The sequence below is a fragment of the Pristis pectinata genome, chromosome 4 (assembly GCF_009764475.1).
Source record: "Pristis pectinata isolate sPriPec2 chromosome 4, sPriPec2.1.pri, whole genome shotgun sequence".
Taxonomy (NCBI): domain Eukaryota; kingdom Metazoa; phylum Chordata; class Chondrichthyes; order Rhinopristiformes; family Pristidae; genus Pristis; species Pristis pectinata.
Window position 1 is genome coordinate 97,994,462 of NC_067408.1, and position 25,931 is coordinate 98,020,392.

General features: G+C 37.8%; 1 protein-coding gene across 2 annotated transcripts in view; it reads right to left on the minus strand.

Annotated features, from left to right (window-relative positions):
* tfg (trafficking from ER to golgi regulator) overlaps positions 1 to 25,931 on the minus strand; it is a 95,993-nt gene that overhangs the window by 42,146 nt on the left and 27,916 nt on the right. For both annotated transcript variants that reach the window (XM_052014160.1, XM_052014159.1), the window contains exons 3-4: positions 25,580 to 25,663; positions 3,819 to 3,965 (exon numbers count right to left, since the gene is read on the minus strand). In XM_052014160.1, coding sequence (XP_051870120.1) covers positions 3,819 to 3,965; positions 25,580 to 25,663 — 231 coding nt within the window. The remainder of the gene's footprint in view (positions 1 to 3,818; positions 3,966 to 25,579; positions 25,664 to 25,931) is intronic.

The following is a 25,931-nucleotide window of genomic DNA, read 5'->3' on the forward strand; positions in this document are numbered from 1 at the left end:
TGAGGGGCATAGATAGGGTGAATGTGCAGAGTCTGTTTCCCAGGATTGGAGAATCAAGAACTAGCTGGCATAGGTTTAAGGTGAGAGGGGAGAGAATTAACGGGAACCTGAAGGGCAACTTTTTCCACCAGAGAGTGGTCAGTATATGGAATGAGCTGCCAGTGGAAATGGTTGAGGCAGGTAAATCTAACAACATTTAAAAGGTACTTTAACTGGTACATGGAAAGGGAAGGTTTAGAGGGATATGAGCCAAACATGGGCAATGGGACTAGCTTAGATGGGAATCTTGGTTGGCATGGACCAGTTGAGCCAAAGGACCTGTTTCCGTTCTGCACGGTTCCATGACTCTCTAACTCCATGCAGCATTCCCTCAAGTTTTCTGGTAATATTTGTCAGGAGCCTAAAGATCCACCTACATTTGCAACATGCCTCAATTTCACAAGACAACCCGTTTTGAAGTTATGAAACAACAAAATTGCTTCAAGAATTTATTAGTTTGCTTAATATGATCCATGTGCACTGAAGTGACCCTGATTAAAAAAAATGCCTTTGGATAAATTTAACCAAATTGGAATCCTTAAAAAAAACACAAGGCATAAGCAGAAAACCATACCTTCCCATAGAACTCTATTTCCTTTATAGTACATGGAACCATCATGTGAGTCTTTTACAAAACAGTGCAACCATGAAATATGCTTTCTAAAACAATCTATAATATAATATAAAACTGGAAAACCAGAGAACAAACCTAGAATCACAAGTATGTATATATTAAGACTGACAGACATATTAGACCCTGCCAAGGTAAATCTGCTGCAAGTTCCTGAGGCAACAAACATTTTTAAAGATTAAATGGATACTATTTCATAGGATTAAATGGAACATCCAACAATCAAAGAGGCTATTCCTTGCAGCAATTATACTTTACTCAAGCTTCTTCTCATTCTTACTTATCTAACTCAATTAGCATAACCTCTTGGTCAAACTCTTCCTCCTTTATCCATCTCAGCTTCTCCATAAATATACTCAACTACACTCTCTAGCTATTAAAGTTTCTTACTTTCTTGTATTACCAATCTCCAAGAAAGGAAATCGAGGAAAACATGTTTAATCTGTCTTTAACAATTGGTGAACTTGTATATTTCATTAATTTTGTCACAATTTGGGATTTCTGTACGACAACACCAAATAATTCATGATTATTAACCCACATGGCTCAATTTTCATTATAAAATGCTGGAAATAAGAAAAACAGAGTTAACCTTTTGGGTTGTGTAACAAGAAGTGCTGGAGGAACTCAGCCAGTCAAGCAACAACAGTGGAAAGATAAACCAGTCAATGTTTCAGGTTAGCAGGTCGCATGTCAGGTCAGGTTCCAGCATCTGCAATTTTATTTACCTTTTAGATTACCCTTCATCAGTAACTAGCAAAGATAAAGAACAAGCTTGTCTGAAGTTGCAGAGCGGGTGAGGGAAGAATAGACAGGACAAAAGGAATATCTTTGACTGAGTGAAGCTAGAGTTGCCGTGGGGATAAGAATGTGGCAAAAGAGAGATGGAAATCCTGTCAGATACCAGAGCCAACAGTAAATAAAAATCAATCAACCTTCGATGGTGGAAATTTGAAATAAAATAAGAAAATGCTGGAAAAACTCAGGAGGGGGGCAGCTTGTGTGGAAAGAGAAAATGAGTTAACATTTCCAGTCAAAAATACTTCAAACCCTGCAACTAAAAATTAATTTGTTTTTTCTTTCCCAGTTCTGGAAAAGTATCTTCGACCTGAAATGCTCTTTCCCTTTCCACAGAAGCTACCTGACCTGCTGAGTGTTTCCAGCATTTTGTTTTTATTTCAGATTTCCAGCAAATGCAATTTAAAAAAAAATCATTGACTTAATTTTCACTCAGTTCTCAAATTAGTTTTTATGATATGAAGCTATACTGCACATTTTCAAGAAATGGTTCAACATTTGGAGGAGGTAAAGGGCAGTGGATAATGGCAACACTCAGTAATTAGTTCTTATTGGCCTGGAAGGACTAAAATATTGGTATACAAATTAAGGTAGAGATAGCCATTACCCTTATGTGCAATATCCCTGGAAATGTAGGAAGCTCAAACAGATATACAGTACAAGTGTACTTCCAAAGCTTACAGCTATGGATGGTCATTTCTTATTACCTTCTAAGGCAGGCAAATATCCATGTAAACGATTCCCACGTTAACAATCTGTGAAATTTCTTGCTATTTTATTAAGTCATTTACCAAGCATTCCAAGATATGGACCAAAAATTGTAACTTGTTTCATTGATATATTTTTGATCTATAGCTCCTGCACCAAATTCCAAATGGATGTTGAAATTTTATTGGTAAAACATGGAGGGTTAAGCAATATTTTTATTGATTACTCTTGGTGTTTGTTATTGTCAGTGAAAAATCAGAAGCATTTCTATTTTATGTATCCATAAATATAGTTTTCCATTATTGGCACATATAAATGGTTATAATATTTGTCTATTGAGATTTTTTTTGCTAGAATTAGTAGCTGAGTAGTGAACTAAAAGCACTGTTTTGTGCATTTCCAAGCTCTGTGTCACCAGCAAACTTTGAAACTATGCTCCTTGTACCAGGGTGATTGTCACATATTAAACAGAATAGAGATCTTAGTGGTGATGCTTGCCAGTACGCACTGGAAGCAAAGTTTATGAATATTTTTAAGGCTAAAGTAAATTGATTCTTGATATATGTGAAAAAGTTGCTGTGGGCAGATGGGATTGTGGAGTTGATGCCATAATCAGAGGTACCAATTTATTAAATGGTGAAGCAGGCTCAAAAGGGGCAAGTGGACTACTCCTAATTCATATGTTAGGGAGGGAAACACTGCTACAAACACCTTGCTTAATTTCCTCCTTAAAGAAATAATTTTTTTAAAAATCCTTAAGGCTTTTCACAACATGAGCTGAAATATTTAACAAGTCACATTTTGATATCATAGTCAAGGACTTCACAGGAATATAAACAGACAAAATAGATGACAGATAAAAGGAGCTGGAAGCAAAATCTTCATTGAACAGCTGGATTATGGGGAAAATCTTAAAGAAGGAGGTGGTGGTGGAGGGGATTAGGGAGCTAACTGCAGAACCCAGAACTTTTGTCTTTTCCCCACCACTTCCTCTACCCCACATCACATCAGAGGAAGAGGTTGGAAGGGTGACATTTAATGTATAATTTTAAAACAATCAATTCTTGTTTGTCATTTTGTACTCTCACCATTCTTTCATGTCTTATTTATTTGCATAGATCCATTATATCTTATCTGATCCACAGGTAATCTGTAACATTACTAGCTGGGCAATAAGTGAATGCACCAATTATCACATAAATACAAAAAGTTCCATTATTTCATACATTATAACACTGTTACTTTGAATTTATTAGATACAAAATCTCAAGCATTATGTGTAAAGATTTTTAAGATGTAAAATTAATTATACCCTGAAGTTTTGATGTCATATCAGATATGAAAAATATTGGAATAAGTGAATTGGAAAATTCTTTTCATGAACCCAGGTACTTCCTTAAACTGTTATATTAGGGAGGATGTGAAAGCCATACATGTACCAACTGAACATGTGGGATTCAGTATGCAAATATGCAGTAAAACCATGAAATAGTTAACATTTCTATAAAGTATGTGTTGCTGTACTCAATTAAAAGCAAATAAACTAACGATTGACTTTATGAAATGTGTAGATTATATCTACAGATAATGACACAACAATGTTAAAAAAGAGCAAGGAAGTCATTTCAATAATCCAACGTACCATTTTCAGGGATGTTGGCACAAAGACTTGGATCACTAGGTGGCTCCAAGCAATCCAGCAATCTGTTCACTTTATTCCGAAGCTCTATGAGTTCCCGGCGAAGATATTTAACTTGATTTGACTCCAATGGCCGTGGCTGTCCATTCACTATTTCGAAAATAAACACAGATTACTCACTAAATTATCAAAATTGCAGATGCTAAACATCTGAAATAAAAAAATGAAAATACTGGAAACACACAGATCAGGCAGCATCTGTGGAAAGACAAACAGAGTTAATGTACAAGGTCGAAGCCACTTCGTCTTCTTTTCTTGTTGGAAGGTGGGTGCCTTGTTAGAGACTCGCGTTGATCACTGTTCCTCCAACCTTCCAACCAGTCCCTGCACCATTCAAGCAGTCCCTTGCTGAGCTCGCATTGAGCTCAAGAAATCCTTCCCTTTTCAGTGAGAAACAGCCTCAGCTCCCAGTAAGCAAGACAACACATTTGGATTCTCTATAGCAAGAGGTTTCTGAATGAGACCTTGGAAAAGAATGGGCTCTCTTATTTAAGGTGTTGGGAGATATTTTTAATGAAGTTTATGATTAATTAATACAAAACTTTAATACAGCTGAAAAGTTACGTTGTTTATTACTATCTGCTATTTTTGAAACACACAGACAATTTCTGGGAAAATGAGGTATTATGGCTAAACAATTAAGAGATAGTGCTTGGGCCTAAATATTTTTTCTAAAGTCTGCCTTCTCCCCCAATTACTCAGAATGGCTACCCTTGCACCTCTGCATCTTCCTATGCAAGGGCTGGGTGAAATACCAAAGTGGCCTTATGCCCACATCCACTCAGAAAATAACCAGTGGGCCAGATAATCCAGCTCTTTATTTCTGATTCAAGCAAATAGTGTGCATGCATTCTTAGTTTTAGTGGTTGATAGTTACCTGATTACCATCTGAACAGAGAACATTTACTATTAATTTTCTTCTATGACATTGGTAAGAGCTTGTGAAGAGAAAGCAAAATAAATTCTATTTCTCTACCCTGAAATCAGGAAAACAAAAATGGACATGTATTTCAATGTCTCTTCCCTCTTAACACTCTCCTATTAACACTTTCCAAAAACAAAAGTGTATTATTCTCAAACGAAAATTGATTAAGTTATTTGAAGAATAATGATGGCAAACATATTGAAGACCCTCCTATACATCAAATAGCCCATCAATTTTTACATCAGCCAAATATTATTAATTATTTTTACTGGTAACTTTAACACTTTTTGCCTCCCATCCAAAATTCTGGTAAGCAAGCAAAAGTGAGTACTTGAAATTGGAGTAAATACTCTGTGAGAAAATATACCATTGACAAATAGAGGAAAAAAATATAATCAACAGTTAAACTTTACTACCATGGCCTTCAAGGAGGTAGAACACACAGTTACTTCAGAACAGGGATAATCATTTACCGCATTTATTATAAGTACATTGAAAATGAGGCATTCATCACATGACATTCTTGGAACGGATTCATGGCACAGCCTAAAACCCAAAAAATGGCTTTTACAGAATTCATGTAGGTCAAGAGATTTTCCATAGAAAATAATCCAGCTAAATTATCAAACTAACTATGCAGAAACCATAAAATGAAAAATGGGAGATGTCTTGGATCACTCAGCAACTGACAAATTAAAAAAATGAAATACCAAACAAGATGTCCATGCATGGCAATATCGAATACCAAGCTTATACAACGTGTTATGCAACTTTCTACACGAGCTTGGTGAATAGATAAAAAGGACTTAATTGTGGAAAAACCTTTTTTTAATTAATTGTAATGTACAATTAGTCTTCACTTTACAATTCTATCCAAAATGATGTTACACTGGCCCATGATATTAGCAATATCTAATCAATTTAAGGAGGTGAACTATTAATATTTTTACAATCCAAGTTCCTCCAGATAATTCTGACAGATTAGTGCAATTTGAGAGACTTGACCGGTGAGTTTTCCCTCTAGTTCTTTCAACTGGACAGCAACAAGGATAGAAGAGTCATAGATCTAGAGTTAAGCAGCATGGAAACTGGCCCTTTGGCCCAATGTGTCCATGCTGAGCAAGGTGCCTTCTTCAGCTAGTCCCATTTGGTGGCATTTGGCCCATATCCTTCTAAACTTTTCCTATACATGGACCTGTCCAAATGTCTTTTAAATGTTGTAATCAAACCCAGCTCTATCACTTCCTCTGGCACCTCGTTCCATATGTCCACTACCCTCTCTGTCCCTCAGGTCCTCTTTAAATCTTTCCCATCTCACCTTAAACCTATGCCCTTGAGTTTTAGACTCCCCTACCCTGGGAAAAAGTGAGTGTGACCTTCCACCTTATCGATCCCCTTCAAGATTTTATACATCTTTATAAGGTCACCCCTCAGTCCCAGCCTTTCTAACCTCTCCTTATAATGCAAGCCCTCCAAACCCAGCAACATCTTTGCTGCACCCTCTCTAGCTTAGTCACACCCTTCCTCTAATATGGCAATGAAAACGGCACACAATAATCCAGGTGTGGTCTCACCAATGTCTTCCCAACTCCCAACTCTTGTAATCAATGCCCTATCCAATGAAGGCAAGTGTCCCACACACGTTCTTCACTACCTGTCTACCTGCGTCACCACTTTACCTTAAGGTACTATACCTTGCATTAAACAGAAAGCTGTAATAACATAAAAGATTTCTAATTTTTCACCAGACAGAACAGAGATATGGTTTAACATGGTTCCTTTTGAAGCTGAAGGATTGGAGATCTTGAGGCACTTGAAGCAACAAAGGACTACATGGTCTGATGTTAACTTGATGGAAGGTTTCTAATTAAAATACAACAGCAAGCTGAATGAAAGGAAACTTCTGATCTGACTGCAAATGAGAAGGAAAGCAAAAGTAAATGTGCTTCTTATTGTTATGCACATAGGTGTGGCACTAAAGTATTATAAATAAGCCATTATCCTTTCACACTCCATTTTCTCCAATATGGTAAATTTTTCTTGTAGGCAACATTGCAAGTGTACCAAGGAAACCAGCCAACACAGCTCTGGCCTTCTAACACCTCTACCTATGATCACTGTTCTTTTAAAAATCAGACACAATTGTCTGTCATAAAATGCAGTGTTTTCTAGTTAACAACTTCAGTGTGCAAACAAGGATCTAGATTTCGCTAACCAAGTTCTATTTAAAATGCCAGGCTGACAGTCGATATATATTCCCCATTCTATGCATCTTTTCCATAGTCAAAATAAATTGCAGTGCAAATTGGCAAATCTGCTACTTATATCTTGTACTAGCAGAGACAAATCATTTTATTTACTAATGCAATACCACAGTGACCAAAGCAATAACAAGAGCCATAATAACCTTTGAGGTGATTTAATAAAGATGTCAACATGCACGTCACCTAATCTGCAGTGAAGCAAAGGTGATGGAGGCAGATCTTCTAAGGAACAACCTCGAAGTACTAGTGTGGTCAGACAGAATCACATTGACATCGGCATACTTTGAGATCTCTAGATGATGTACCATCACAAAATAATCCTCTTTATCCAAAAAAAAATACAACTGCTTGAGAAATGGAATTCTTCTAAGATGGTCCTTAGGAATTTAGCATTGCAAAAGCAAAAGGAGCAAGTGCTCATGGCAAACCAATAAAAATGCATGTACAAAAGAATCAAGAAAAAAATATCCTTACCATTTAGAGTTTGAATGGTCAAGCAAAAATCCGCAAAACCTTTTAGAAACCAGGCACAATCTGCTCAGAACACAGTGCAGGCCAGGAGACAATTTCTACCCATTTCCCAAAATTAGGATTTATGACACTTCATTTGCAGAATATGCAATAAAGTTCTGCATGGAGAATTAAACTTTGCTTACTATTACAATGAATATATTTTTAAGCAGATTTCATAAGTTTGTTCATTACAGTACACTCCCACATTACAGAGGGGTTGCGTTCCTAAAGAAACGTCTGTATTGTGATTTCCCATAACGTGAACCCTTGACAAAAATTGACAACATCTATTGTTCCTTTCACATTTAGTGTTTGTTTGGTTATTTTTTCCCTCACATGAATTCTGTAAAAGCAAATTTTTATTTCATTTCGTAAAGTGTTTGATAGTAAGGCGAGTTCATAAGGGTGAATTTCATTACCCGAACTGCTGTAACACAGGGATACACTAAGTGTTTTTCAAAATAATACCTTCATGTCTCAATTCTGTGCAACTCAAGGCATTAAAATAATTTATTTCAAATAATTACTATGCCAATCAAAAACGCCTCTAGAAAGTAATGTAGACCCAAAAGTTAGTGGAATGAAAACATTGCATCCCAATATTCAAACCTCAACAGCAACTCTCGATTTGAAACTAGTATTTTTGGGGGAGGAGGTTGTGAGGAAGATGTTGGGACATCAGCCCACTTAGATGCCAGATACAATAGTTAACAAAATATGTACTTAATTTGACCCTAATTTCTCAAATAAGCATTCCCAAGTCAATGTGTACTCTTCATATGGCAGAGTCAGTCATAAATAAAAAGGAAGTTTGATATCTGAAAGCCATTCATAGTGTTACAATCAAAGCTGAAGAAAAGTGGATTTTTTTTAAATGTCCGATTAATGTTCAGTGCTGAAATTTCAAACAGTCTCAATGCTCGCAGGAAGTTTCAGTCAAGAACCATTTCCAGTCAATCAAGCTATACTATATCTCTCTCCATGGCCGTCAAATATAATTCTCATCATCTGTTCAATCACAACACTATTTAGTGATCTTCCTTCAAGACATATTATACTCTACTGGAGACACATCAACCAAAGCTGGTGGAAGGAAGAAGCCTGCATGTGTCACTAAATGACTGCAAAATGACTCTGCTCCTAGGATTCAATGTCACATGAAGTTTAATACGAAGCGAGTATAGTAACACTTCACCTACAACCTGATGTGTTTATTAATCCAATGTCCTCACTCTGCCTGCTGTGAAACATAACACCTTTCACCAACTTATTTTGAATGTGTACACATCCCTGTCCATGTGCTTAACCTACCTCCCCACTGATATTCAACGTGAACTTTATGCAAGCTTTTATTTCTACACATAGCCATCATTAACAAAGACTGGCTGAGGAAAGAAGTATGCAGTTGACACTAAAAACAAGAAAAAGACCAGAAAGTAGGAAACTAACATTTGTCATTGGGAAAATGCTGAAACCTATTATTAAAGAGGTAATAGCAGAGCATTTAGAAAATCATAGGACAATCAAGCAGTCAATATGGTTTTGTGAAAGAAAGCATGTTTGACAAATTGAATGAAGCTCTTTGATAATGCAATGAATAGAATAAAGAGGAACTACTAAATGTAGTGTATTTGGATTTCCAGAAGGCATTCGATAAGGCTACTGCACAAGATGACAGTGCACAGGGTTGGGATAATATATTGGCATAGACAGGGGCATGGAAAACTAACAGAAAACAGGTGGATGAATGGGTTATTCTCAGATTGGCTATCAATAGCTAATTAGGTGTCACAGGGATCAGTGCTGGTGCCTCAACTACTTACGATCTATACTGCAGATTTGACAAAGGGACAAAGTATACTGTGGCTTAGCAAGTTGTAAGGAGGACACAAAGACCCTACAAAAGGGGCATAGATCAGTTAAGTAGAAGCTGCCAGAAAGTCAACTGTTATCCACTTTGGATGGAAGCAATTATTTAAATAGAGACTACAAAATGATGAAGTACAAAAGGGATCTGGGGGTCCTAGTGCATGAAGTACATAGAGTTGAGATGATGGTAAGCAAGTAATTAGGAAGGCTAATAAAATGTTGGCCTTTATTGAAAGGGGCATGAAGTATTAAAATAGGGGAGTTTTGATGCAACCTTACAAGGCACTACACCTGGAATACCGCATACAGCTTTGGTCTCCGTGTTTAAGGAAGAATATGCTTGCAGTGGAGAAAGTGCAGAGAAAGTTCACTTAGTTGATTCCTGGAATGAAGGGGTTGATGAATTAAGAGAAGTTGATCAGGTTGAGACTGTAGTCCACTGGAGTTTAAAAGAATGAGAGGTGATCTTATTTAAATTTATAAGAAGGGGATTGACAGTTTCATCATATATCAAGAAGTAGTTCCACTATTCTGTTAAATCAACTTTATATGGTAGATTTGTCTTGAAAGTTTATTCAACATAACAATACTTTCAGAAGTTAAGACAGGAATAGAACACATTTCTCAGCTGTAATATACACAAAAAAGAGACAGTACATACAGTGAACCATTTTAAAGAAAGAAAATTATCAAACAAAAATTTGGCAAACCTCAACAAAAAATCGACGGTGTGCTTATTCTGCAAAGGTTTACAATAAAGCCTCGCTCACTGAGCAGAAGTACATCCCTTACTCAAACACAGCAAAAAATGAGATCCAAGCCACTTATGTAATTTTTATGAAAAAACAATGTTTTCTCACAACTTTGCTATGCATTAAAACATCAAAAACATATTAGATTTTAATGGTAAAATCTGTCTCAGACATTTTTTAAAAAGTTTTTCTTTCAATCTATTCATCTTAAGTATTAGGGTCATAATTTTAAAGTTATCTCAATGATCATAATGTGTGAATGTACATATTGGTTGGTACCACCCACATACCATTTGGCTTAGAAAATTACCATTAGCTAATTTGTTGTCAGCTTGTGGATCAGCCTACTTGAAATCAATGATACTTTAATAAGCATCGGATGGACCTCAGTATTTACATGCTGACAAAATTATGTCCATTCCCAAATTTAAAGAAACACCCATAGCTGACTGGAAAATGTCACTCAGCAGAAATAAACAATTTTCCTGGGCCTGACCCACAATTTGTCCGCACCATCTTGGTCCAAATGTGGAGGGCCAACCTTGCTGGCTCTTCATGTGCTTGAATCAAGCTGCAAGGTTTCAGCAGAACATGCTGCAGAATTGCTGCCCCCACTAGAATGCACTTGACTGGCTTTAATGGAAGGTAAAGCTTGGGGCAGTGCTTTGCCTTCTGTCAAAAGCTGTAAATCATTTATACAAATGTTTAAATATCTCAAGCATTCAGAGACATTTAAAAACTACTAAAATTGCATAACTTAAAAAGAATCTAAAGTTAATAAAAACACAAAAGCACTTACAACTAAAACAAGATAAAGTAATTTTTTTTAAATATCAATATTCCACTTAGTCTATCTGAATGTCTGGAATTCCCACTGATCCCTGATTTTATGTCAGGTCTGATCTGGCATAGGATCAGAGAAATGATTCTTCAGCATAATCTCAACAAGAGTGGGCCCCACCACTAGGGTCTACAAGTTCAGCAGTTTGTCTGCAGGAGTCCGGGATTGCTGGAGTTTCAACAACTGAACAGTTGATTCCAACCGGCAAGATTTGTTCCATCTGGTTCACATACTTTCCACTGATTTATCTTAAAATTTTTTGTGTTTCCATCCCTGCCACCCCCTCCCTCCCCCAACCTAAACTCATTATCATTGAACATAGTTCCAATAACACACTATTCTGTTGCTGGCAGCAAACTAAAATTGCACTTACAAATATTAACTGAGTTTCCCTGAACTGTCCCGATTAGGAAAATCATGCAGAAGCAGACATAAATTCAGCCAACCTGGGAGGCACAATGAGTGCATATCAGGCAGACTGGATTTGCACTTCCTTAGACAAATATCTCCAGTGATGAAACTGCTACATTGTTACAGCCAACAGATGGTGCCACGTGAATTTTCATCTGTCTGGATAAAGCAGAAAGCTTGGGTGGGTGACGCAGGAATGGTTATTTGCAAATGGTTATCTTTTTATATTAACTCAGAATGGAAAAAGATTTTTTTTAAATGGACAGATTGAAATTAAAGAGAAGGTAACTGCATAAAACTAATGAAATTTATTTAGGGATTAAGCCACTCATAATCTATCTCCAAGTTTTCAAACTGTATTGTACTTATAGAATTTACATAGAGGAGTCCCAATCCCAAGACTCAGCAAGATTATGCAAAGAACATCTAGGTCATGGAGCTCAATAAAGATTCGTGCTCAATACTTTGCCTGCACTGAGTCTACTGGGGCAACAGTAGAGCCCATAATTGATCTCCATGGCCCTGGGTTAGAAACATAGAATCAGCCAGAGTCTCTGAAACTATACATTATTAAGCTACACCTGCTGGGAAGGATGTATGTGAACAGACAATTAGGATAGGATGTGATACCAACAGTCAAGAAATAGGACCAAGAGCCACTTCTCAATGTAGCCTGAGAATATTTAGAGCCTGTAAAACCAAACCCCAAGTAGTTAACACTTCAGGGATGTAAGAATGATATGTTGCAACACCCTTGCAAAATATTTACTCCATGGCAAAATAAGGTTTCTGTTTATTCACAATTACTAATATAATTAGAAATTGTGTACCACACACAACCAAAGATTCTACTTTATTCCATTAAATTAGAAAACTGTTGTTTAAATAAACGTCACCTAAAGAAATGTGTGCTACAAGGTGGGATGTTTTCACATTATTCACAATAGAATGCAAGATCTCATTATTAATATTAATGTGAATAGATCAGACATCAGTGCCACAAGACACATATGGTGGAATAATTCTAATTAATGGGATAAATTTGAAAAGAAAGAAATTATTTAAAGGACTATATATCTCAAGAATATTGGGTAGAATATATGAAATGCAATATTGGAAGCATAAATAAGACAGAATATAAAAAAAAGAGGCTGATCCACAGCCACTAAGTAAAAGTAGCTAGTATAGGAGGTAATCCGTTACTTGAAGTATGGTGTAGACCAAGACATTTACCTTGATCTAGAAATGAAGGATGAATTACAGAAAGCAATTCCCAAAGCAATAACTACAGCAATGGAAGATTTTAAATTTAAACAAACTGACTAGGACAATAACCTCAGCTTGTAAGGAAAGGAAGGGATTTCTAGAGTTTCATAACTAAGGTATCCAACAGGGGAAGAAAACATCATGAATTTTATTGACTAACGGGAACAATTAAATGTCCAACACATATATGGGTGAGATCTTAAGTGTTAGTGTTAACATTAACATTTGTCATTACATGATAACATTTGTCATTACAAGGACTGGAGAGGTTATACAAACCAAATAAGCCTGCCAAATTTAAAGAGGATAAATTTTATGCATGTGATGAATCTTGTCAGAGTGTTCCTGGCATGTTTTATGGGGAAGTGGAGGAATTATGGAGAGTGTGAATATACCAGATCAATGCAAAGCAACAGTGCCAAACTTAAAAGTATTTGTGCTTAGTTGAAATGCAAATCAAGGAATTCAAAAAAAATAACGAAACGTGAAATAGAACAGAATTAAAATGGTTTCACTACCGAGGGAATGAAAGGATTATTATAAAGAGACATCAGAATGGGAAAGAAAAATTCTAATTGAATTTGCAAAGTGAAAGAGGGATGGCCATAAACATTTCAGTTAGAGCAAAACCAAACAAGTGACAGAGCGAGGCAACTCTTGTGAGAACATTATGTCTGATATTACACAGGCTTCGAGAAAGAACTGTGAGGAAGAAACAGGCAACACTGAAATGGAAAGGTTATTACAACTCTAATAATACAGCACCCTTGGGACTTTGGTGATTCTGGAGTGGCAGATTTGCCTGACTATCAAATATTACACCAACACACTTTTAATTCACCTTTAAGATGCAATATAATAAATAAATAATAATAAATGTTCAGGTGAATTTAAAGAGAACATGGACACAGGACCCAACTGTGCTTAGAGTGTGGGAACAGGCCCTGGTGAGCCAGGTACCAAGCTATCTGGATTTCCGAACAATGTGCTGGTGGATTATTGGAATTTTATTTTATTGGGTGTTGTAGAAGTAAGTGTGGCACAATTGACATTACTACTAATGGAGAAATCAAACAGCTGCTTAAACAGTAAAGACATTTCGGGGCCTGTTGAAGATGCTTCTAGATGCTTATGGAACTGGAGGAAAATTGAAGAAACAAATTTTCCAGAAATCACTGAATACTAGAGTACCTGGGGACTGGAAAAAGGTATATTTTATTCTTTTTTTTAAATAAATGATAGGAAAAGATATCCAAATATATGCCTTTGTGCATTTAATTCTGAAAATTCTTTTACAGATAAGGTAATGGAGTACCGTTTCAGAATAGAAGCAAAAAATGGCCACCATGAATACATGAGGTGGAGCTGCTGCTGCCAATCTAATTTGGTATGACAAAATAGATTGACAGAAGTAAGGCAGTGGATGTGATCATGTTTTATTTTTCACTATTCAGGATGTGGGCACCAGTGGAAAGGCCAGTATTTATTGCCCATCAAATGTCCTCGAGAAAGTTGTAATGAGTAAGTGTCTCTAAATCACTGCAGTCCTCCTGGTGAAGATACCCCCACAGTGCTGTGAGGCGGAGTTCCAGAATTTAGATCTAGCAACAAAGTGGGCACAATTATACAAGTCAAGAAGGTGCTGCTCTTGTCCTTCTTGATGGTAGAGGTCACAGGCATGGGAGCTTCTGTCAGATAAGCTAGGCGACTAACTGCAGCCATTTTGTAGATGGCACACTCTGTAGACATGGTGCACCATAATGGAGGGAATTAATGTTTACTGGATGGGGTGTCAATCAACTCATCCAGGCAAGTGGTTCTCCCAAACCTTGCCTTATGGTTGGCAGAAAGGCTTTGAAGTATCAAGCAGCGAGTCACTCTTCAAAGGACACCCAACCTCTGACTCGCTCTGGTAAATACAATACTTCTGTGCCTTTTCCAGTTGAAGTTCTGGTGAACACAGGTGCCTCAAGGTATTGCTGGTGGAGAAATCAATCATGGCAATGCCATCAAACATCAAGGTAAGAGCCTCTCTCTTGTTGGATGTGGTCATTGTCTGGCACTTTTTTGGTGCAATTGCTATCATCCCATGTCTGAATGTTGTCTCAAGCTTGCTACATGCAGCTATGAACTACTGCATTTCCTAAAGAGTTGTGAATAGAACTGAACATTGAATAATCATAAGCAAACATCCCCACTTCTGATTCTGTGATAGAAGGAAAGTCACTGATGAAGCAGCTGAAGGTGGTTGGCCTAGGATACTACCCTGAGGTATCCCAGAGCTGGAATTGATTGGCTTCCAATATCACAACCACCTTGGAGACACACGAGACTGCAGATGCTGGAATCTGGAGCAACAAACAATCTGCTGGAGGAACTCAGCAGGTTGAGCAGCATTTGTGAGGGGAAAGGAACTGTCGACATTTCAGACCGAAACCCTGCATCAGGACTGAGAGTGGAGAGGTAAGATGGCCAATATAAAGAGGAGATGGGGAGTGGTGAGAAAGGAGTCTGGGGTGATTGCTGAACTGAGGAGGGGTGTAAGATGGCAGGCAGGTTGTGCCAGGTAGGGGAGGGGAGCAAGGTTGGAGATGGGAGACAGTGGCAGGTGAATGATAGATGGAGGCAGAGAGAGGGAAACAAAATATGGAGAGGCAGACAGAGCAAGGTGGGGGGAGGGGAGTGTGAAGACTGGAGACAGAGGCTGGAGGAAGATAAGCAGGAAGACAAAGAACTACCAGTAAAGGAGACGAGAATGGGAATCATTAGGGGAGAGGTGAATGGCAGTTGGAACCAGGGGGAGGAGGACGAAGATGGATGAAGGGGAGCTGGAGGATGTATGAGGGAAAGGAGTCAAAATTGGGAGGACCGAAGGATGATTGGAAGGAGAGAGAAAGGGAGGTGGAAATTGATGGGGGAGGGGAGGGGAAGAGGGGAAAAACAAAGGGGAGGATTAACTAAAACTGGAAAACATAATATTCATGCCATTGGTTTGTAGACTACTCAGGCAGAATATGAAGTGTTGTTTGCCTCACATGGAAGGGCTGAATTGGTCCCTGGATGGTGGTGAGGGAGGCGGTGCAGGGACAAGTCCTTACTTGGAGGAAAGGCCCTTTAGGTCAACTTGTCACTCACAGCCTTCTTAACATGAGACTACCAGAGTGAGAGACAGTGTAAACAGATCTTCAAACTAACACATTTTATGATCCAAACAATATATTAAAACCTGTTATTCAGATCATAGGATATTTTAGGTTTGAAGATACATTTACTTCGCCTCCCCCCCCCCCCCCCCCCCCCCCCCATTCTGGTAGTCTCATGTAATGTAGCAGAATCTCTACACATTTTTCATGGCTTAGATTCTACAGGTACAATAATTTTCTTCACAATGCCCAGTACATCATGGATTTTTAAAAGCCAAGAAACAAACTGCTGGAGGAATGACCAGATGACCAGGTCCAGGTGAAAGGTCTCACCATGAAACATTGACTGTCATTTCCTTCCACAGATGCTGCCTGACCCACTGAGCAGTTTGTTTTTTGCTCCAGATTCCAGCACCTGCAGTCTCTTGAGTCTCCATGAATTTTTAAAATCTCTTTAATTTCACTATACTACCCTCTAGTGACAATGTAGCTGATGTGCCACTGACTCCTCGCTCTAATAAAATAGTAATGTTCCCAAATTTATCTATTTTTGCTGAATTCATCCGCTTTCTTGACCAACACCAATTTCTTAAAAAGTAGCTTTGCATGACATCATACTATTAAGTGCGCATGGAAAGATACAATCAGTTTTTAATCAGGCGCCTCTGTAAAAGTTCAACTGAATGTCACAGATCAAGATCCAAGACATCAGTCAGCCAAATCAGACAAATAGATTTTAGTGTTTCAATTACTGTTGAAGTATTTCTGTGCATACAAAATGTCTTAGACAGCGTCTGTGCAAGACTACACTAGATAATGTAACTGTCATACCAATGAATGGAGTACACTATACCAAATTTTCAATAGAGTGCATTTTGTGAAAAGAGCCAACAAGAAATCAGCAGTGCCCAAAACTCTGACCGATAATGAAATTGATACAGAGAAATTCACTTAGTTGATGTCGGTTCTAATTTTTTAATAATCCCAGTTAAAATTTAATCAGTTAACTGGATAGCGATAGCAAAATTAGATTTTTCAATGGGGTCCTATTCAACTGACTTGAAAGTGGTTTCGTCTGAGTTGAAGCTGAACAAAAGCATTTAAAACCAGGTGACATATTACATTGTTGCATGCCTTGAATGTAGTACTAATGAAAAACCTACACAATTTTCAGTTCCAATGTGTCATAAACACCTAATTTTGGTAATTTATCATTTCCAGTCCCTTGATGCAATACAATATTGGAAGATCTCAACTGCTAAAGGTCTAATATTATCAAGATCAAAGTTGAAATATGTTTATTTGGCAAACTATGCACTCACTTTTTGCTATGCACCTAGCTGCATCGTCTTTATCAAACAATAGGTAACTAGATTACAAAAATGGACATCAGTTGACTACTCCAAGTTATAAGGCAGCACAGACCAACAATTCAAACATACAAAAAAGATGAAAATAAATAGAATGAATATTAACAATATGGATTATATAATTACACAAGTATTAATAGATGTCCTCTTCAAATTAATGAAACAGTGCAAAAGCAGCAATTAGAATTGTACAATAAATTTCTAAGCATCAATGACAACTATATTAAACAAAGGATAAAATCCACCAATATTGTGCATAATTAATATCACAATTCAATACATGAGCTTAATAAAATTTCTACAAAGTCTTCAAAAATATAAATTGGCTGATAATACGACATGGAGCATACCTGGCAGGGCATGGTGCCCTGCAAACCCACATCCCCTCTAACTTGGTATCCTGGGCCTCAGACCAAAAACCTAATCCCCCTCTAACCGATTGCTGCCTCTGATGCAATCCCACACATTTGACTACTGCCTGAGAAGATACCTCCAACCAAATGGACCATTGCTTTAGATACCAACACCCATCCTCACACAGCATTGACAAACAGTTTACAATAGTGTTGCCCAGGACTATTGCACCAGAGGGGACCTCAGAAGAGGCGAGGAGGACAGGGTCTCTGCAAAACAGTAAAAAGTTTAGGAGGGAGAGTGGGGGAGAATGAGTTAAATGGTATCTGTCAGGGGCCCCCATGCTACAAGTGGCCTAATTGGTACACATGGTACAATCAGGCTATTGAAATCATCTGGGCCTTGCATTACAGCAACATCTACTGAGGTACACAGATACTTTAACCCTCATCAGTATCATCCACCTTCAAAAGCGCAACACAAAGAAATCAAAATGGGGGCACCAGTGATAATAAAATTAGTGTCTGTGTGGATACCGTTTAAAACGCATTTAGTTCCTTAATTTGCTATGTGGTTTGCTCATTGTTTAATTGCAAGTAAAATCAGTGGTCATAGGTTGCGATCTTTTGATCTACTTTCCACCAGTGAGTCAAAAGCATGCACCATGCAGACCGATGACCACAGGGAAGTTGATGACTCGCAACAGAAAATGCTCAACTAATTTCCCAATGGCAAGATTTCTGCTCCAAGTGCTTCAAACTACTTCAAAATATGTGCAGAATGCTTTTTAAGTGCAAGTTATGCATAAAAACAATGCAAGTGTTCTCTTTCTAATTTAATTTCAAGGTTTGAATTTTTTTAAACTTATTTTTCTTCAACCAATTTCATTTTCCTTTCCTGTAGCTGATCGGATTCTACTTTATCACCCTCCTCCAGCATCCCTCTGTATCTTTCTAAACCAGTATATATTATCAGTTCAAGAGCCACGCTGTTGTACCCACCATCCACTAAGGCCCTGGATACCTGGGTCACTCTGTTTTTATCAATTAACATTTTCAGCAAGTTATGTCAAAAACACCAGAGATGAAATTTGCAGAAAAATAACTAATGAATAGCATAAAATCGCAAGATGCCATGCCTTATTTTGGAAACTGTTTTTCCCTCTCTAACCCTAATGTGAGATCTGTACCTTCTGTTGCACCTATATCATGTGACCAATTGTGTGAAATAGGAGTTTTCTCCATATTGCTAAATTATACAGCATAAGATAACGATTGAAATTATGAACATGATACCTTGAGTTTTATCTCAGGACATAAAATTTAACTTAATAAGACTGACCAGAATTTCCCTCAGCAGCACATCTTTCTTGTCAGTCTGCTTTTCTGCACAAACATCTGGCTGATGTTAATGCTCCAGTTTTTGTTTTAATCAAATTCTAATGCTTAGGACAGGAAGAAAAGTCTGGTTCATCTGGAAGCAACACACAAATCACTACATTAAAGTTATATTCCTTAACCACTGCTTAGGGTGATGAATATTAAGTTGCACAGATGTTCATTTTTAATTCTATATTTTCTATAGATTTTACCCTTGGCCAGCCAATTGTCTATGGAAAACTTCAGTTCTGAGGTAGTGTTTCCTTTCACCAAGAACCACAGGTTCTACTTCGTATTTTAGTATTATTAATCCACTAAAAGCAACACGAGTGCCATCTGGTGGAATTCTATGAACAATTGCAGGTGTGGCAATTGCAATTCAAAAGGTTCTTGCAAGTTCTGGGCTTGAATGCAACTTGATTTTATTTTTATTTTTATTTAAATTTAAGTTTCTTTATTGTTGCAAAAGCATATATAAAGGTAGCTTATTTATTACTTGACAGCTTCAACATCAAAACTTATAGAGCTACTCTGGGTGTATAGATGCTTCCTGGTTAACTCATTACTAAAAGTTGCAGAACACAGCATATTTCAACTTGGGGACCTGCAACCAATCATTGATACATTTCTTATTTATGTTTTTAAACCAACCTAGCACTGATGGCTGCAACATTTTTACATAACAAGAATGAAATACTCAAGAGCATTCATCAGCTGTAGAACATCAACTTCTTTTAATTTCACTGGAATTTAAATTTAATTACTCAGTATAAGAGCAGGGAAGCTATGCTGGAACTATATGAAATAGCAGTCTACAGATGGTGAATTGTAAGCAGTTCTGGGCAGCAAGTTATTATCCAAACTATGCTCAAAATGCCAGTTGAAACAAATTTCTTATTCACTTATCACAGAGTGTTGTGGTTCCTGGCACTGATGAGAGTCACTGAGCAAAATAGTGCCTCTTGATAGCATTGTTTACAATATCTTCTTAATGATTGAGAGTGGATTGCTAGGACTGTACACGGAGTTGTCCTTTCTTTGTTGCTATATCTGGGATGAACCGCCATGCTGTCAGCTAAATTCATTTTCAACTAGCACTCATCCTAACATTTATTAATCCAAAATTAATGTCAGAATGAATACTGAATTTCGAAGATGGTGGGTTTCTCAAATAATACCAAAGCATGATGATCCCTGTCTGAATTTAACTGCATAAGACAAACAATGCAATATATAATTATGAATACTATAATTTAATCACAGTCAAGATGATGCCTGTCATTATTAAGTTAGACTATTTTAAGTAATGTTCCCTTATTAAAGGCAGAGAAGTGGCAATCCAGGCAAGTGTGAGGTGTTGCACTTTAGGAGCTCAAATGAAATGAGAAAGTATAGATAGAGGTAGGCCCCATAATGGCATTAAGGTACAGAGGGATCTTGGGGTCCAGGCCCATAGATCACTGAAAGTGACTACATAAGTGGATAAGGTGGTAAAGAAGGCATATGGCATGCTAGCCTTCATTGGTAAGGATGTTGAGTTTAAGAGTAAGGAAGTCATGCTGCAGCTATGCAAAACTTTTTTCAGACCGCACTTGTACTGTGTGCAGTTCTGGTCGCCCCATTATAGGAAGGATGTGGAGACTGTGGAAAGGGTGCAAAAGAGGTTCACCAGGATGCTGCCTGGATTAGTGTGTGCGATCAATAAGGAAAGATCAGACAAACTTGGGTTGTTCTCCCTAAAACATTGGAGGCTGAGAGGAAACCTGAAATTATGAGAGGTATAGTTAGGGTAGGCAGTCAGAATCTTTTCTACAGGGTAGAAATGTCAAACACCAGAGAACATGCTTTTAAGGTGGGGGGGTGGGGAGGGGGGTGGAGTGAAAGAGTTTAAAGGTGAGGCGAGGAGCAATTTTTGTTCTACACAGTGAGTGGTAGGTGCCTGCAATAGATTACCGGGGTAGTAGTGGAAGCAGGCAGTTTCGTGGAGTTTAAGAGGCTTGTTGATAGACACATGGATATGAAAGGAATGGAGGGATATGGAAGATACACAGGAGGAGGACATTTAGTATAAATTGGCATCAAGATCAGCACAATATCATGGACCAAATGGCCTGTCCAGTGCTATACTGTTCTATGTTCTACGTAAAATAAATTTTCAGTGATCAATATTTCAAAATATTTCTGGTCTTTGAATTCCCAGTGAATAAATATTTTTCCATAACAAATGAACAACAAGAGATTGCCAATTATTATCAATGTGGGAGGAGGCTTTGCTGTACCAAGAACAGGGCTAGACAGGACCGGGCTCCCTCTTCCTTGAGCACATAGTCCTGATTAAACTGATAGGATGTAAATAAGGTTATAAAAGTTTGAGAAGTAATTCTTACTTGAAGTGAAAACAAAAAATTGACTCCATCTTAATATGGTATTAAAAGATTATAAAACTGGTGAATTTCTCAATAATGCCAAAGTACCATGACCCCAGCTTGTGAATTTAATTGCCTAGGGCAAACAATGCAATATATAATTATAAATGCTATAATCACAGTCAAGATGACGACTATCATTAGTAAATTAGAAAGCCCATTGGGTTCAATCCCATGTTAGAGCTTTAGCACATTCTTCATGTAGCCTCCACTTCAGTTCTAAGGAATTGTTTGATGCACAATTTTCAGCCCAGAAATTAATTAGGTTCTGGATGTTGTTGTGGATATTGATGATCCCAAAGCACTTTTTGGAGAGAAGCAGGGAATTTTGCTTGTGCCAAGTTCAACATTTAATTTTCAAGTTAACTCTAGCAAAACAGATTGTCAGGCCATTTTGTTCATTTGTTTTTCGTGGGTTCCTTATGTTATAGAGTCATAGAGTTATACAGCACAAAAACAGGCCCTTCAGCCCAACTCATCCATGCTCACAAAGTTGCCTACCTAAGCTAGTCCCATTTGCCTTCATTTGACCCATATCCCTCTAAATCTTTCCTCTCCATGTACCTGTTCAAATGTCTTTTAAATGTTGTAATTGTACCCACATCTACCACTTCCTCTGCAGCTTGTTCCATATATCCACCACCATCTGTGTGAAAAAGTTTCTCCTCAAGTCCCCTTAAAATATTTCCCCCTCACCTCAAGTCTATGCCTTCTGGTTTTAGACTCCCCTGCCCTGGGAAAAAGAATATGACCAATCATGTTATCTACACCTCTCATGATTTTATATACTTTTATAAGGTCACCCCTTAGCCTCCTATGCTCCAGGGGGGGAAAAAAAAACAGCCTATCTGGTCTCTCCAGGGAGACATGATTTCCCATGCACAAAGTCATGGCAACTATCCCTAATCTGTCCTCGTCTTTCCAAATGTAGGTAGATCCTGTCTCTCAGAATTCCCTCCAGTAAGTTTCCCATCATAGATATTAGGCTCACCAACCTGTAGTTCCCTGGCTTGTCCTTGTAGCCCTTCTTAAATAAAGGCACAACATTAGCCACTCTTCAGCCTTCCGGTACCTCACCCATGGCTAACAATGATACAAGTATCCGTCAGGGCTCCAGCAATTTCTTCCCTACCTTCCCACAATGTCCTAGGATACACTTGGTCAGGTCCAGAAATTTATCCACCTTCACGTGCTTTAAGACCACCTTCACCTCCTGTTTTGTAATGTAGATATGTTCTAAGACATCACTATTCTCTTCTCTGAATTCCCTAAATTCAACAATCCTCTCCACAGTAAATACAGACAAGAAATACTCATTTAAGACCCCTCCCATCTACTGTAGTACCACACATAGATGACGACATTGATCCTTAAGGGGCCCTATTCCCTCCCTAGATACCTTTTTGTTCTTAATATACTTGGAGAATCTTTTAGGATTTCCCTTTACCTTCTCTGCCAAAGCTGTCTCATGTCATCTTTTTCCCCTCTTGATTTCCCTTGTAAGTGTACTCCAACATCCCTTATCAAGCTGTCTACAGCTGACATATGCCTCCTTCTTTTTCCTGATCTGTTCATAAATTGGTCACATTTGCCTCAAAATATACTCATAAGGAATTCACTGCAAAACATCTTGGAGCATCCTGCTAACATGAAAAGTACTACCAAAATACAGCTTCTTCCTTTCTTTCTAAAGGGACGTCAAAACTTCCACCAGCCATTAAGTCATAGAACAATACAGCATGGAAACAGGCCCTTCGGCCCAACTCATCTATGAAGGCCAAGATGCCCAGGTGATCAGAGAAGAGGCTTTAGTTTTGAAATCCCATTATTTGCTGCATAACTTAATGTAGCTAGACTGCTGCATCCTCCACAACCAAATGCCAAGCTTCAAATCCCACATCCTGTAAGGAGATTGAGGAGGATGAGTAAGAGTGAAGCATCATGGTCAGAGTCAAAGAGGATGTTCTTTCTGAGTCTAGTTAGGTCCAATCAGCCCTGCAGCATTGACAGAAATTTGATCAAGTAGATTCAAACATGAAATCCATAAGCAATTCAATGTTTAAGGAACTGCAAGGGAAATGAGAAGTTGAAGATGGATTCTAGTTTACAAAAATAATGTCCAGAGGATTATTCTGAGGAGGAGCAGTAAAACAAAATCAACATTTAAAAATTAAGGAAAGAAAGTGAGTAGTAAGCAGGTGTAAATGAAAGAAATCAATATAGTTCCCAGCCACTTTAATTAGATACAGATATGGAGCCTTATTCAGATATACCCACTCTATAGCCTTCAGAACACAACTTGTAAAATAGTGTCACACCACAGTCCTACCACTTCAAGTAACAGCTTAAATCCAAATAAGACTGACATGGCCAAAATTTTTGGTATTGGTTTATTATTGACACTTGTACCGAGGTACAGTGAAAAACCTGTCTTGCATACCGATTGTACAGGTCAATTCATTACACAGTGCAGTTACTCTGAGTTAGTACAGAGTACATTGAGGTAGCACAGGTAAAATCAATAACAGTACAAAGTGTCATAGCTACAGAGAAAGTGCAGTGCAGGTAGACAATAAGGTGCAAGGTCACAACAAGGTAGATTGTGAGGTCAAGAGTCCATTTCATCATAAAAGGGAACTGTTCAATAGTCTTATCACAGTGGGATCGAAGCTATCCTTGAGCCTGGTGGTATGTGCCCTCAGGCTCCTGTATCTTTTGCCTGATGGGAGAGGAGAGAAGAGCGAATGACCCGGGTGGGTGGGGTCGTTGATTATGCTGGCTGCTTCACCAAGGCAGCGAGAGGTATAGACAGAGTCCATGGAAGGGAAGCTGGTTTCCGTGACGTGCTGGGCTGTGTCCACAACTCTCTGCAGTTTCTTGCAGTCCTGGGCAGAGCAGTTGCCATACCAAGCTGTGATGCATCCAGATAGAATGCTTTCTATGGTGCATCGATAAAAGTTGGTGATTGTCAAAGGGGACAAACCAAATTTCTTTAGCCTCCTGAGGAAGTAGAGGCCCTGGTGAGTTTTCTTGGCCGTGCCATCTACGTGATTGGACCAGGACAGGCTATTGGTGATGTTCACTCCAAGGAACTTGAAGCTCTCAACCCTCTCGACCTCAGTACCGTTGATGTAGACAGGTGCTTGGACAATTCATTGTCTCTTGGACAATGGTTTTAATTAACATTGAGTTTACTATCATATACACTTTACAGGAGGGAACAAAAGACAGCTACAATGTACCCACCAGAAAGATGGTATTCTGCTCTGGAGTTTGTGTTGAACCTGATTTAAGTGGTATTGAACAACAAAAATGCAAAAGGTTTCAATAATTTATAATAATATTTTAAAATAAATTTGTACTTGTTTCTCTGAAATTTTGCTGGCATCATCTATTTAAACAAAGATTTAAAAAAAACACAATTTTTGGGGTTTTATGCTTTTCATTTTTACCCACCACAGTACACCATTCCACCTATCCATACAATGCAGCCCTTCCCTCCTGCTGCCATTTAGGATTGCTCAAGAAAAATTACAGAAAGTCAGGAAATGCTCGATAATCAGTTAAAAGACTCACCTATACAACCCTGTGGAAACATTCCACGTACATCTACAACTAAATCCTCAATTAGCTTCAGTAGTTCAGAAAATTAATTTCAATGGTGCAGTGAAATTTATTAGCAGGTTCCAGAAAAAAATTATTAAAGTGATTTCATTATGCTTACACATAGCAAAGAAAACACATATACATGGACATTCTGGTAAATAAAATAAAATGCTATATGGCTATCACTGAGTAGCTATAATTTTCTCTACTGATCAAGGAGCAGACTGCGAATGACCCACCCACAAGAAGATGAATTCTACATACAACATATTAGCATCTTATGACTTTATCTTTTAGTACTTACAGGATGGCATGAAGTCCTGTTGCTATGCTACTAAAGTGGCACTTTCACTATTAGTTCTTTCATACAGAATATAGATATATTCTTGTTTGATACAAAATATATGTTATAATCAAAGCATGCATTAATTCTAACATTTTGGAACAGTTATTTTGTAGTCTATACTTAGAGCCACATTCAGGCACTGATATCTGAAGGGTCCTCAAAGTAAATATTTTAGTTTTCATGAGAGCATCAAAAAGCATATTTTAATAGTTTAACGTACATTATCAAGGAGTACTCACCAAACAAGGTAAGCTTGAGTATTCTACTACACTGGGTGGCAAAGGAAAGATCTGAGCTATCAAATATGGTTATAAGATCTCCATCTGCAAAAAGAACAAAATAAACAGTTATTTCTGTATTATTGAAGAGGGAATAAAGCTGCTCATTTTGTGCAATAATATGCAGGAAAGACTAGACACAACCTGATTAGCAAGTATCCATACAATAAAAGGGGTGTTAATATTTCAAAGTTCCAGAGTTCAAACTTAAAAGATAAGCAAGCATATTAAAAGTTGGCAAATGCAGACAGGAGTCATGGTATCTTGTTCCTGGAGAAGCAAATGGACCTTAAGATTTCTTTCAAAAGATTAC